Here is a 15221-nt window from a genome sequence, read left to right on the forward strand (position 1 = left end):
CCGATTTAATCAATCGCTACCTGCATCGCCTTTCTAACGAACTAAAGCTTTAATGGGACAGAGTCAACCATTGTAGGCATGTTAAATACATTCGTATCAGTTGTATAACCCTTTGATCTTGTACTTATAAATAATGTGTCTGATGCCTCCGCTCTCGGGACACTTTAGGACGGAGCATCGCTACGTAAGCTAGTGTTTTCAAATAAATCTGTAGTTCTATAACCTGGTGTTGTATCATTTCTAACTTTGTTCACCTAAACCCAACACCGGTTCCTCCACATTACGCAATAGTGGGACTACATTCAAGCTAAGTACAAAGGAATCTCAGTCTCTGCCCGACTCCGCCTACTGATTCCTTGCTGCCAACTCTCTCTCTCTCTCTGGCACCTTCTCTGCACTGCTGTTAATGCTAGACCGACCTTCACTTTTCTCCGGTTCTCCAATACTCTCGGTCGTTAGTACAAGTCTGCTTTGTATTCCCTTTGGAACTTCGAGAAGGAACTTTTGGGTTATAATCGTGAACTTCATCAGGAAGTTGCGGGGGCGTAAACTGTTCGTGTCCAGATCCAACTGAAACACAAAGAGGTTTGAATCGGGAAAGTGCCGACACATGGCTTCCAGACAGCAGCTCCGAAGTCTGGTCGAGGAGACAAATTGTCCCATTTGTCTGGATTTCTTCACCGATCCGGTTACACTGGATTGTGGACACAACTTCTGCCGCTCCTGTATCACCCAGAGTTGGGAAAAGAAGGAGATAAACTCCTGCCCGGAATGTAGAGAGGAGTTTCCGGAAAGAAACCTCAGGGTAAATCGGGCCTTAGCGAAGCTGGCCGAGAAAGCTCGAAAATTAAAGCTGGATCTGAAAGAGACGAGAAATAAAGTTCACTGCGAGGAACATCAAGAAGATCTGAAGCTATTCTGTGAAACTGACAAGAAGTTGGTCTGTTACACTTGCAGAGATTCGCGAGAACACAGACAGCACTTCTTCCTACCGATTAAAGAAGCTGTTGAAATTTACAAGGTAAAATAAACATATTTTAGAAACCAGAAAAAAATTACATTCTCTGACATTTGGAATTTCTTTCCCAATTCTAGGAAGACATAAAATGTTCCTTAGGCGCTCTCACAAAAAAGAAGTCAGCGGCTCGAGATAAGGAACTGAAACAACAACAGAAGATTTCCGAAATCAGGGTAAGGTCTTGTGCTGATTTTCTGGGATCTGGGTTAGTTTTGTTCCCTTTATCGCGGGACATTAATGAGGTTCCACATTTCATTTGCTAGGAACAGGCGAGCAGTCTGCAGACCCACATCACATCCGAGTTCGCTAAAATGCGCCAGATTCTCACTGAGAAAGAGCAGCGTTTACTCAGAGATCTCAGGGAAGAAGAGGAGAGGATTCTAAAACCGATGGAGGAAAACCTCCGGAAAATTCAAGAACATGTGGATTTTATTGAGCAAGAGCTTTCGCAATTGCAGGATCAAGTGAAGCAAAACGACGATCTGATATTTCTGAAGGTGAGGTAACATATTCTGGTCAATTCAGTGAAAAAGTCAATGTCCCAAAATAACCATTGGTAACTCTCAATGAAAAGATAACATTTGCTGCGAACTTAGAAAAATGAACTAATCTGGAAATGCATATATCTCGGGTTAACATTGTTGTTATCGCTGAACAAATGGTTTTCCACAAAGTCTGTAGAATTCCTAATAAACCTCCACACTACCGGGAACGAGTTATTCCGTTTACAATGATTTCAGTGTTTGTCAATTTTACTGAAACCTACATTGGAAATCCAATTAGGAGTCCACATTGTGAGTGGGTGAATGTTTTCCTGACGGTGCGGGATATTAGTGTCTATGAACGGTAATGGGGCTGAGACCCTGTATCTAACACGTGCTCGGACGTGGCGATGTAGATTGCAATGAATCCTACAACTCAGAAGTAGACCATTCCTTCATATTGGCTATGCCCTGTAGTTGGAAGGAAATCCTGTAGACCTTTCCCTTCCTGCTCTCTCGCGATCGACAGAACCGTTTTCCTTTTCAAATATGTACCCAATTCCGTTGGGCCTCCGTTCCCACAACATTTCAGTCAATACATTCCTAACCATCGTGTCATCGGAAAATCCCTCTTAACGCAATTAATTTGAAGATTCATTCACTGTGCACTTTTAAAACTGCACAGTTTCTATTGTGTTACTTTTTGTTATTCATCATTCAAAAATGCAGGAACTTAGATATCAATTTTAAATCTCCGTCCATCATATGTGAGGTTATTTAGTCAGCTACATTATATGCTTCTGATTTGTGTCAATGTTACCACACTAAATGTATTTGTTTATTTCAGGAAGAAGCTGCTTGGAAGAGAAGGTAGGACCTGCTTCTTACTGAATGACGATAAGCTTTCCTTGTAATAGCTCCTCAGAGTTTTGTTTGGATAGTTATCAAATTTCTCTCGGTGTTGCTAGGCAATACTGCATTCGATCTCAAATCACACAAAGCGTTGGCAGAGTTAAAATTGGGACCAACTTTGGAGCTGTTTGTTGTGCTATATGACTAGGTCCATTGTTCTTGAGTATTTTAAAGCCAAAGTACTGAAATAACAATTCTGATTACAATTATTCAACTGGGATAATTGTATGGGAGAAGGATTCACATTTTTGGATCATTGGAATCTCTTTTGGGGTAGAAGTGACCTGTACAAGAAGGACGGATTGCACCTAAATTCGAAGGGGACATATATACTGGCAGGGAAATTTGCTAGAGCTGCTGGGGAGTATTTAAACTAGTAAGGTGGGAGGGGTGGGACCCAGGGAGATAGTGAGGAAAGAGATCAACCTGAGACTGGTACAGTTGAGAACAGAAGCGAGTCAAACAGTCATGGCAGGCAGGGACAAGGTAATAACTCCAACTGCATTTATTTCGATGCAAGGGACCTAACAGGGAAGGCAGATGAACTCAGGGCATGGTTAGGAACATGGAACTGGGACATCATAGCAATTACAGAAACATGGCTCAAGGTGGGCAGGACTGGCAGCTTAATGTTCCAGGATACAAATACTACAGGAAGGATAGAAAAGGAGGCAAGAGAGATGGGGACGTGGCATTTTTGATAAGGGATAGCATTACAGCTGTGCTGAGGGAGGATATTCCCAGAAATACATCCAGGAACGTTATTTGGGTGGAACTGAGAAATAAGAAAGGGATGGTCACCTTATTGGTATTGTATTATAGACCCCCTAATAGTCAGAGGGAAATTGAGAAACAAACTTGTAAAAAGATCTCAGCAATCTGCAAGAGCAATAGAATGGTTATGGTGGGGGATTTTAACTTTCCAAACATAGACTGGAACTGCCATAGTGTTAAAGGTTTAGATGGAGAGGAATTTCTTAAGTGTGTACAAGACAATTTTCTGATTCAGTATGTGGATGTACCTACGAGAGAAGGTGCAAAACTTGACCTACTCTTGGGAAATAAGGCAGGGCAGGTGACTGAGGTGTCAGTAGGGGAGCACTTTGGGGCCAGCGACCATAATTCTATTCGTTTTAAAATAGTGATGGAAAAGGATAGACCAGATCTAAAAGTTGAAGTTCTAAATTGGAGAAAGGCCAATTTTGACGATATTAGACAAGAACTTTTGAAAGCTGATTGGAGACAGATGTTCACAGGTAAAGGGATAGCAGGAAAATGGGAAGCACGAGGTAGCGCCGATACAGTCATCGATGTAGCGGAGGAAAAGGTGGGGGTTGTTGTCAGTGTAGCTGCAGAAGATGGACTGTCAGACTTTTATCTACCTCGTGCTCCCACGAGGAGGTTGAACAATTCATCCATTTTACTAACGCCTTCCACCTCGACCTCAAATTTACCTGGACCATCTCAGATCCTCCCTCCCCTTCCTAGACCTCTCCATTTCTATCTCAGGCGACTGACTCAACACAGACATTTACTATAAATCAACCGACTCCCACAGCTACCTAGATTACACCTCCTCCCACCCTGCCCCCTGTAAAAACACCATCCTATATTCCCAATTCCTTCGCCTCCACTGCATCTGCTCCCAGGAGGACCAATTCCTATACCCAACAACCCAGATGGCCTCCTTCTACAAAGACTGCAATTTCCCCTCAGATGTGGTTGACAATGCTCTCCACTGCATCTCCTCCACTTCCCACTCCTCCGCCCTTGAACCCCACCCCTCCAATCGCCACCAGGACAGAACCCCACTGGTCCTCACCTACCACCCCACCAACCTCCAGATACATCGTATCATCCTTCGTCATTTCCGTCAACTCCAAATGGACCCCACCACTAAGAATATATTTCCCTCCCCTCCCCTATCAGCATTCCAGAAAGACCACTCCCTCTGCAACTCCCTCGTCAGGTCCACACACCCCACCAACCCAACCTCCACTCCTGGCACCTTCCCCTGCAACCGCAAGAAATGCAAAACTTGCACCCATTCCTCTCCCCTCACTTCCCTTCAAGGCCCCAAGGGATCCTTCCATATCCATCACAAATTCACCTGCACCTGCACCTCCACACACATCATTTACTGCATCCACTGCACCTGACGTGGCCTCCTCTACCTTGGGGAGACAAGCTGCCTACTTGCGGAACATTTCAGAGAACACCTCTGGGACACACGCATCAACCAACCCAACTGCCCCGTGGCTGAACACTTTAACGCCCTCTCCCACTCCACCAAGGACATGCAGGTCCTTGGCCTCCTCCATCACCAGACCATTGCAACATAACACCTGGAGGAAGAGCGCCTCATCTTCCACCTAGGAACCCTCCAACCACAAGAGATGATTGCAGATTTCCTCCAGCTTCCTCATTTCCCTTCCCCCCCCACCTTATCTCAATCCCAACCCTCGGACTCAGCACCACCTTCTTGACCTGAAATCTTCTTCCTGACTTCTCCGCCGCATCACCCTCATCTTATCCTCCTTCCACCTCTTGCATTCCCAATGCCCCTCCCCCAAGTTCCTCCTCCCTACCTTTTATCTTAGCCTGCTTGGCACACTTTCCTCATTTCTGAAGAAGGGCTTATACCCGAAACGTCGATTCTCCTGCTCCTTGGATGCTACCTGACCTGCGCTTTTCCAGCAACATATTTTTCAGCTCTGATCTCCAGCATCTGCAGTCTTCACTTTCTCCTGGGCAATTTAGCATGGCCAATTCACCTAACCCGCACATTTTTGACTGTGGGAGGAAACCGGAGCACCCAGAGGAAACCCAGGCAGACACGGGGTGAATATGCAAACTCCACACAGACAGTCGCCTGAGGCGAGAATTGAACCCGGGTCTCTGACGCTGTGAGGCAGCAGTGCTAACCATTGTGCCACCTGGCCGCCCACCTGCTGTAGTGCTGAAGCACTATAGCAAGCCTGAGACAGAGATTTAGAACAGAAATTGCTGGACAAACTCAGCAGACCTGACAGCATCTGTGGAAAGAAATGAGTTAACATTTGGGTCGAGTGACTCTTCCTCAAAATTGATGGTAGTTAGGAAAATGTTCTGAGCAAGGGTCACTCCAGCTGATACATTAACTCATTTCTCTTCAAAGTTGCTGCCTGACTTGCTGAGCTTTTGCTGCAATTTCTGTTTTTGTTTCTGATTTACAACTTCTAAAGTTGTTTCAGTTTTCCTGAGATAGATGTTGCCCAGGAAAGAAGGTGGTGTGTTGAAGTGGCAGGCAACTGGATGCTCGGGGTCTTTGATTTTGGACAGAATGTACGTGTTCTGTGAAGGAGTCACCCAGCCTACAGCCAATACTGTATAGAGGAGACGACCTTATAAATGCAGTAGACTAGATTGAATAAAGTGCAGGTAAAGTACTACTACATCTGGAAGGTGTTTGGGCCCTTTGAAACTGAGAAGGAAGGAAGTAAATGGGCTGGTGTTACACCTTTGTTGGTTGCAGGAGAGGATGCCATGGGCCTGTGGTTAGGAGGGTGCACAGTGCAGGGGGAGGTGTTGTTGGGGGTGAAGGAGGAGCAGACCAGAGTATCCCAGAGGGAAAGGTCCTTATGGAAAACTGACAAGGAAGGGGTGAGCAATATATATGTGGTGTGGCATCCTACTGGAGGTGGGAAAAATGACAGCTAATGATCATCTGTATTGGAGGCTAATGGGATGAAAGATAATGATAGGTAGACCCTGTTGCTGTTGTGGGAGGGAGGAGAGAGGATGAGAGCTGAAGAGTTTTTATTTTGTTTAATCAACATGTTCAGAGTTGCTGTCACACACCTCTGGAACAGGTGGGACTTGAAGCAGGCCTCCTGGTCCCGGAATAGGGAAATTACCACTAAGCTCACAACACACTGTAGGCTATTGTGGTATCTGTAAGCTTGTGACTGACCTTGCCAGATATGTAAGAACACAAGACATATGGGCAGGAGTAGATCATTCACCCCTCAAAACTACTTCTCGCTTCAATGTAACCATGGCTGATTTTCTCCTTCATTGACGATTTGTTGCCTACTTTCTTAATGATTAAAACTTTGACTACTTTAGATGTACTCAATGGCAAAAGCACCCACAACTCTTAAGGGTAAAGAATGCCATAGAATCACAACTATTTGATTGAAGAAATATCACCACATTCCCATGGCTCCATACTTCTAAGAAATGGGTCATGGGTGCAATTGTGGCCAATCTGAGAAAATCATGCCTTGAGAAGGGAAAAGAGTTCTACATTTATATCATAATTGTGCTCGAAACCCACAAGCACAACACCAAGAATAAGGTGCACCTAGTTTTTTATTTAGCATACTGTAATTTCCCCCAATCTCTTCACAGGAAAGATAAGGTGGAGTTTCAGGTAGATAGGATAGTTAGGAAGGTGTTTGATATGCTTTTCTTTATTGGTCGGAGCATTGATTATAGGAGTTGGAATGTCATGGTGTGGCAGTGCAGGACACTTGTTAGGTAATTTTTGAAATATTGTTTGCAGTTCTGGTCTCCCTTCTACAGAGGAAGGATGTTGTGAAACTTGAAGGGTTCAGAAAAGATTTGCAACAATGTTACCAGGGTTGGAGAGTCTGATTTTTAGGGAGAGGCTGAATAGGCTGGGGCTATTTTCCCTCGAGCATCCGAGGCTGAGGAGTGACCTTATAGAGGTTTATAAAATCATGAGGGGCATGGATAGGGTAAATAGCTAAGGTCTTTTCCATGGTTTGGAGGAGTCCAGAAATAGAGGGCAAAAGTTTAAGATGAGAGGGGAAAGATTTAAAAGATATATGGGGCAACTTTTTCATGTAGAGAATGGTGCGTGCATGGAATGAGCTGCCAGAGGAAGTGGTGGAGACTGATAAAATTACAACACTTAGAAGACATCTGTATGGGTATACGAATAGGAAGGATTTGGAGGGATATGAGCCAAGTGTTGACAAATGGGATTATATTAGATTAGGATATCTGGTTGGCATGGATGGTTTGGACTAAAGGGTCTGTTTTCATGCTGTATACCTCTATGACTATATAAATCAAGATAGACACTGAACCACATGAACACAAGACCTAGGGAAATTCCACTAAATTTGATAAAGAAAATTTCATAATCCCAAATTTAAATGGGATTTCCTGATTTTATGGCTTTGTCTCCCAAGTCTGGAATTCACAGACACATCCTCCACAAGCAGACACATCCTCACAGCATCCACCATGATCTCTCAGGAACTTAGATGTTTCAATAATATAATCTCTCAATCATCTAAACGTCCATGTAGAAAGATCCATCCAATGTACAGGTTTTTCATTAGAAATTAACTTCATTCAATTAATTCACTTCATCTGAGGAATCTGCACAATGAAGATTTTCTTAACTGCTTTTAGAGTAATTACATTTTTTAAGTAAGGAGGTTATAACTCTGCATAGTAGTTTAGAAAAGGCCAATATAACAGCCTTGGAAATACTTTTCAGCTTTGTAATTGCTTCCCTTGAAATAATGGCCAATGTTTTATTTGCATTCCTAACAAATTGTTATGTTTGTACCCTAATCTTTTGTGATTTATGTACCATGAAATCAAATTCATCTTTCAGTTTCTGATGCCTCTCTATCTTCTGATAAACTCTGCATTTCAATTCTTTCTTTACCGATTTAATTAAAATGTACACTCTTTATGTCGTCTTGATTATATGTTTTGTTCTTATCTTTGTATCATCAATGAAGCTAGTTACCACATGTCCTCTCATTCTTGTCATTATTATGGATAGTGAATTGTGAAGCCCCAGTATTGCTCACTGAAGTATTCCACTTATAATTATTTGACAATTCCAAAATGACTCAATCAACCCTTCTCTTTACAAAACTTCAATATTTCTGAATGTGTCTTTATTCTACCAGGATTACAGAATTAATGATAGGTGTCTTTTCCCTCGGATCAGAGATTTCAAGACTGTGGGTATATTTTTGAGGTGAAAGGAAAGAAATTGAAAACAGACATAAAGAGCAAAGTTTTTATGTAGAGGCTGGTTCACGTATGGAATGTACTTCCTGATGAAGGGATGGATGTTGGCATAGTAACAATATTTAAAAGGCACTGAGTATATGAATAAGAAAGGTTTGGAGGGGTATGGGCCAGAGCAAGCAGTTGGGACTAGTTTAGTCTGGTATTATTTGAAGATGGAAATCCCCCATGTCCAAAAATAAATTCATAATCTGTTAAGATAAAACATAACTTAGAAGAGGACAATAATAAACCCACACACAGTATGAAAAATGACCTTTTGGTCAAACTAGTCCATGCTGAACATAATCCCATACAGTCAGCATGGTGGGACCAGAGGGTATTTTTCCACGCTGTAGGACTCTATCTAAGTTTAATGCTTATCTCCTTCTGAGCTATGTTTTCCCTTATCAGATTATGAAATTTTTTTCTTGATATGGGGATTTCCAATCTCAAATCTAGCCACCTTTTGTTCAGCTACAGGTACAACGTGAATATTTACATTCCTACTATATTTCTGTTGACATGAAATTTGAAAAAGAATGAGTTTGATAACTTAATTAGATTTAAAATGCTCTAATAAAGATACATTTATAAAGTAGCAATCTAATACTTTCAGGATTAGCGAGGAACGCCAGATACTCGCAATACAAGATGTTGGCATGTCAACCCTGTTGACCGGGAAGTTTGATGGTCCTCTACAGTATACAATATGGAGAGAAATGATTCATACCATTAATCCAGGTATGCTCTTCTCCTGCCTCCATTATAAGTCTGTCTGACTAAGACACTAAAGAGGCACCCAGGCACCATTTAGAATTGATTGATAATGCTGGGAAGACCCTGACTTCTCTATTATGGTTTCTTTTTTAACCAGTCTGGACCTCTTGAAACAACAAAAACATTTCTCTCGCTTCTGGTAAAGATCGACAATGTTAAAAAAATATTTGGACTTCTCAGAATATCACCATGCTTTTAAAATTTGAAATTTCAGCAATAGGCCTGCTGAAATCAATGCTCAACCAGATCCAACTAGTACAGTGATGGGTAAAATATTACAGTTACTATCCACTGAATGAAGAAATTCCTTTATACCTCAGTTTTAAATGAGTAACTTTGCATTGTTTTCTCTATAAATTCTCATCTCATAGCCTCTTGAATGCCTCAGTTGAACCTGTCCACATTTTCAATCAGAAAGGTCCATATTCTAACCACATGCCATGAGAAAATCATTTTTTCTCATAGCACACTTGCTTCTTTTGCACATCATTTTAAATCTTATTCGGCTTTATTTTACAAGCAGGAACAGCCTGTCCCTATCTACTTTAGCCAGCCAAATCATAATTTTGAAAACCCATATCAAATCTCCCAGCCTTCATCTCTCCAAGGGAAGCAGTCCTATCTTCGTTAATCTATCCTCATACCTGAAGCTTCTTATTTCTGAAACCATTCTTGTAAATCAGCCTACATTCTCTCCAATGCACTTACAACTCTCCCAAAATGTGGGGCACAACCGTACCCAATACAAAACTGCCTTCAATACTCCAGCTGAAGCCTAACTCGTGCAAAATTAACATCGCTTTCTTGCAGTTGTGTTCTATGCTACATTAATAAAGCTGAGGACACTGCATGCTTCATTAACTGCTCCTTCCACCTTTCCAGCTGGTTTAATTATCTATCCGCATGTATACCAAGGCCGCTTTGCTCCTGAAACCTTTTAGAATTGTCCTCCCTTTTTATATTGTCTTTCAATGTTGTTCTGACCAAAGTGCATCATCTCAGTTACCACCTATCCAGTTACTCCTCTGACTTGTCCATGCCACTTTTGAGTTCCACATTGTCATCTTTACAGTTTATAACTCTTCCATATTTGGTGTCCTCTGCCTAAGATCAGAAAATGAACCAGACCAGCCAGAGGAGAAAGTGAGGACTGCAGATGCTGGAGATCAGAGTCGAGAGTGTGTTGCTGGAAGAGCACAGCAGGTCAGGCAGCATCCGAGGATCAGGAGAATCGACGTTCCAGGCATCAGCTCTTCATCAGGAATTGATGCCCGAAACATCGATTCTCCTGCTCCTTGGATACTGCCTGACCTGCTGTGCTTTCCCAGCAACACACTCCAGACTAGCCATATAAATACAATAGCTATTAAAGCAGTTCAGAGATAAGAAACCTTGGAGTGTTTGAGAATCACAGAATCACAGAACTGTTACAGCTCAAAGGAAGACCATTCAGTGAGGAGTAACCGCTTCCTCAATCCCCAAAGCCTGTTCATGTTCTACAATGAATACCTCAAACGTATTTTGGAATAATCCCCACTTGCCTGACAGAGAGAAGGTCTATCAATCATCAAGAAGTTTGATACAATTCAAGACAATAAGAGGCTGCTAAATTGGTACATTATCAAGCATATGCAACAGTCATTCTCTTCATCACATCATTCCAAGGTATCACAGCAGGAGTTCATCATCTTAGACCATAGGCCTAAGGCCTAGGCCCAACCCTGTTTCATCAATAATATTTCCTATGTCATAAAGTCAGTGGTGGGATATTGGATTATCATTGTACAATATTAAATATCATTCAACATTCCTCAGGCTATGAAGTAGTCAATGTACAGGTCCAATTCCAGGCTTCAACAGAAAAGGAACTTGTATGCCATGTAAGTGCCAGGGATTATCCTTACCAAACAGAGGGAATCCAACCATCACTGCTTGCCTTTCAATGGCATTGTTATCAGTGCATGACTCACCATCAACAAGTTAGAGCTTACTATTAACAACTAACAGAAAGGAACATGTAAATACAGTTGTTGCTAAAGCAGATCATAGGGTTGGAATTCTGTGTGATGTAATACACTTTGAGCCTCTTCAAAGCCTATACTTGATCTACAATATGCAAATCAGGATTTTGATCAAGTACTTTCCACTTGCTTGAATGAGTGCAGACCCACAAGATTCTAGAAAACTGAATCCATCATTGACTATTTGCTGTTTCGCCACTGATTCACAGATGTAGACGTTTGTCCTATCAATCACTTACTGTATTTGTATTACTCTCTACCAGCTCCAGCATCTCTGACTCTGGATCCAAACACAGCACATCCCCAACTTATCCTGTCTGAGGACCGGACCAATGTGAGACACGGAGACAAACGTCAGCCAATCCCTGACTGCCCAGAAAGATTTGATTCCTGGCCCTGTGTCCTGGGAATGGAAGGATTCATATCAGGGAGACACTATTGGGAGGTTGATGTGTCGAACAAGACTCAGTGGAGTCTGGGAGTGACCAGAGAATCTGCTGAGAGAAAGGGGAAAATTGACTTTAAACCTGAGACTGGATACTGGATTGTCTGGCTCGAGTCCAGAAGCTTCTTTTCGGCACTCACTGCACCTTCTTTAACCCCCCTTCCGCAAAGTGTGAATCTCCAGAAAATTGGAGTTTACCTGGACTATGAGGGTGGACAGGTGTCATTTTACAATGCGGACACCATGTCCCATCTCCACACTTTCACCCACACTTTCACTAACAGGCTCTTTCCTTTCTTCCATCCTGGGTTGAATGGTGGGGGTAACAATTCTGCACCACTGAAAGTCTGTGGCTTTAAATTTAGTAACATATCCATCCTATAATTTTACCCTGATCCCCCAAATCCTTCCAACTGATCAGTGTCAGTCTCAGTTACAGGTGGAGAGAGAAGCCAGGTTAACGTTCCAGGAATAAACCATCTATCAGAACTGGGAACTGAAAGATCAGCAAGGAGTTCTATAGGGCTGAGGGATAGAAGAAGGACAGAGAAGTAACAAAATAGGTTCAACTGTAGTGAGAAATTCTCTGGGTAAATTGAGGTACCAATTACAGACAAACAAACATAATTGGATGGAGAAATTCAGCATCAAAAAAGGATCAAAATCTCAACTCTGTTATTCTCTCTACTGATGTTACCAGACCGACTGAGTTTCTCCAGCTATTTCTGCTTTTATTTCAGATTTCCTGCATTTGTAATTCTTTGTAATGTACAGATGAACTGCAGGAAGCCGGCCCTTACGGCTCCTCAATAGGCGGCAGGTGGCGCTACCTGAAGGTGTTGGTGATGAATCAGTCAGTGATTCTCGGACTGGGCTCAGTGGAGTTTTGTCAGGGGGACACCAAATCATTTCACTGCAGGGTCAGTGGAGTCTTTCCAAGGGGACACCAAATCATTTCACTGCAGGGTCAGTGGAGTCTTTCCAAGGGGATAACAAATCATTTCACTGCAGGGTCAGTGGAGTTTTTCTAAGCGAAAAATGTTGTCATCCAGTTTGATTAAGATGATGTCTGAACTGATCAAATGTAAATGTCATGAGATAATCTTAATCACATTGAAGTAGTTCAGTTGTTATACACTACACTTCTAACAGAATCATTGTTTAATTTATCACTGGTATTGTCTGGGTTGACTCATCATGACATGCTTCAGTGAATTAATCCATTAATCACTCCTCTATGAAATTATTTGCTCTGTTACATGCAATATTGATGTTTACATGTAACTTGTTGTTTGTGGCATATAGAGAATTGTGATTTATTTTGACATTTTATGATTCCTAATATATTTCTAAATATACATTTAATGATAATAACCCTGGAATAGATGTATTGTATTGAAAAATGTTCAGTTCATGATTAAATCCATGAAACAAAAGCTCAAGATGTTCTGTGTTTATTTGCAAATAAGGAAGAAATTCTGCCATGCTTACCTGGTCCAGGTCCACAGCAATGTGGTTGATTCAGAGGCAATTGGAGATAGGCAATAATTACTGGCCTAACCAGCAGCACTCACATCCCATGAATGAACAAAAAAATTAACCAAATCCTTACAAAATCTTAATTCTCACAAAACCTATTCAAAACTCATCCAGAAAAATTGAAGTGATTTGAAGCAGATGATGGAGGACCATAAGATATAGGAACAGAATTAGGCTATTCCACCCATCCAGTCTATTCCGTCATTTGATCTTGGCTGATATATTTCTCAATCCCATTCTCCTACCTTCTCCCTGTACCTCTTGATCCCATTATTAATCAATAACCTATCTTCTCTGTCTTAAATACACTTAATGACTTGGCTTCCACAGCCCTCCACAGTAATGAGTTTCACAGATTAACCACTCATTGGCTGAAGAAATTCCTACTCATCTCAGTTATAGAGTCATAGAGATGTACAGCACAGAAACAGACCCTTCAGTCCAACTCATCCATGCCGATCAGATATCACAACCCAATCTTGTCCCACCTGCGAGAACCCAGCCCATATCCCTCCAAACGTTTCCGATTCATACACCCATCCAGATGCCTTTTAAATGTTGCAATTGTACTAGTCTCCACCACTTCCTCTGGCAGCTCATTCCAGACATGTATCACCCTCTGCGTGAAAACATTGCCCCTTAGGTCTCTTTTATATCTTTCACTTCTCACCTGAAATCTATGTCCTCTAGTTCTGGACTCCCCCATCCCAGGGAAAAGACTTTGTCTATTTACCCTATTCATGCCCCTCATGACTTTATAAGTGTCTATAAGGTCACCTCCGATCCTCCAGGGAAAGTTTTAAAATGTTATTCTATCACTCTGACGCTGTGTCCCCAGATCCTAGCCTATCCAGGCCTCTCACCATTTTGTATGTTACAATCAGCTATCCCTTCAACCTCTGAAATTCCATCAAGGACAGACGCAGAGTCATCAATCACTCCTCAGATGTCAAGCTCTCCCTCCTTGGGAACGTTATTGTTGACCTCCTCTGGATGGCAACCCATCTTTCCTTCAATACAGGACTCAAACTGCTCACAAGATTTCAAATGTGGTCTGATGAGAGCCTTATAGAGCCTCAAAAGTACATCTCTTCTCTTGCATTCCAACCCATTTGAAATGAATGGCAACATTGCACTTCCTTTCCTTACTTCCAAATGAACTTGCATCATGGTTAAGAAAATCCTGAACTAGGACTCTCAAATCTCTTTGCCCTTCTGATTAATAAAGCCTTTTCCAATTTAGAAAGTAATCTATTCCACTAATCTTATTATCAAAGTGCATAACCTCATACTTCTTCACATTGTATTCCATCTGCCAGTTATTTGCCCACTTTCCCAGTATGTCCAAGTCCTTCCGCAGCCTCCTCACTTTTTTTTTTAGATTAGATTAGATTACTTACAGTGTGGAAACAGGCCCTTCGGCCCAACAAGTCCACACCGACCCGCCGAAGCGTAACCCACCCATACCCCTACATTTACCCCTTTACCTAACACTACGGGCAATTTAGCATGGCCAATTCACCTGACTTGCACATCTTTGGAGTGTGGGAGGAAACCGGAGCACCCGGAGGAAACCCACGCAGACACGGGGAGAATGTGCAAACTCCACACAGTCAGTCGCCTGAGGCGGGAATTGAACCCGGGTCTCTGGCGCTGCGAGGCAGCAGTGCTAACCACTGTGCCACCGTGCCGCTCACTTCCTCAACACTACCTGTGCCGCCACCTATTAGTGTAATCTGCAAACCTAGCAACAATGCCCTCAGTTCTATTGTCCAGATTGTTAATACATAATGTGAATAGTTGTGGTCCCATCAGTCATCCATGTCGAACCGCACTAGTCACTGGCTGCCATTCTGAAAAAAAAACTTCTTCCCCACTCTCTGCCAGCCAATCCTCTATCCATGTCAGTTCTCTGCCCCTAACACCATAGCTTGATATTTTATGAAGCAGTCTTCTGTGCAACACCTTGTCAAGGTCCTTCT

The 15221-nt window shown here is 42.3% G+C and overlaps 1 protein-coding gene across 1 annotated transcript; it reads left to right on the top strand.

Annotated features, from left to right (window-relative positions):
- Window positions 1–397: 397 nt before the first annotated feature.
- On the top strand, window positions 398–13130 carry LOC122541433 (zinc-binding protein A33-like). The gene is made up of 6 exons (XM_043678202.2): window positions 398–1021; window positions 1096–1191; window positions 1282–1515; window positions 2348–2370; window positions 9074–9198; window positions 11519–13130. The coding sequence occupies exons 1-6, from the start codon at window positions 611–613 to the stop codon at window positions 12082–12084; spliced, it is 1455 nt and encodes a 484-aa protein (XP_043534137.2). The 5' UTR covers window positions 398–610; the 3' UTR covers window positions 12085–13130.
- The last annotated feature ends 2091 nt before the right edge of the window (window positions 13131–15221 follow it).

The sequence above is a fragment of the Chiloscyllium plagiosum genome, unplaced genomic scaffold, assembly GCF_037043375.1.
Source record: "Chiloscyllium plagiosum isolate Xiang-an unplaced genomic scaffold, Cpla_swu_hap1 HiC_scaffold_35, whole genome shotgun sequence".
Classification (NCBI taxonomy): Eukaryota; Metazoa; Chordata; class Chondrichthyes; order Orectolobiformes; family Hemiscylliidae; genus Chiloscyllium; species Chiloscyllium plagiosum.

What these genes read in the sequence shown, in the direction of transcription:
- LOC122541433 (XM_043678202.2), top strand. Translation starts at nt 611, where the DNA reads ATGGCTTCCAGACAGCAGCTCCGAAGTCTGGTCGAGGAGACAAATTGT. An exon ending in AGAAGATTTCCGAAATCAGG is followed by an intron (nt 1,192 to 1,281) that starts GTAAGGTCTTGT and finishes TTCATTTGCTAG; the next exon opens with GAACAGGCGAGCAGTCTGCA. An exon ending in ACGATCTGATATTTCTGAAG is followed by an intron (nt 1,516 to 2,347) that starts GTGAGGTAACAT and finishes TGTTTATTTCAG; the next exon opens with GAAGAAGCTGCTTGGAAGAG.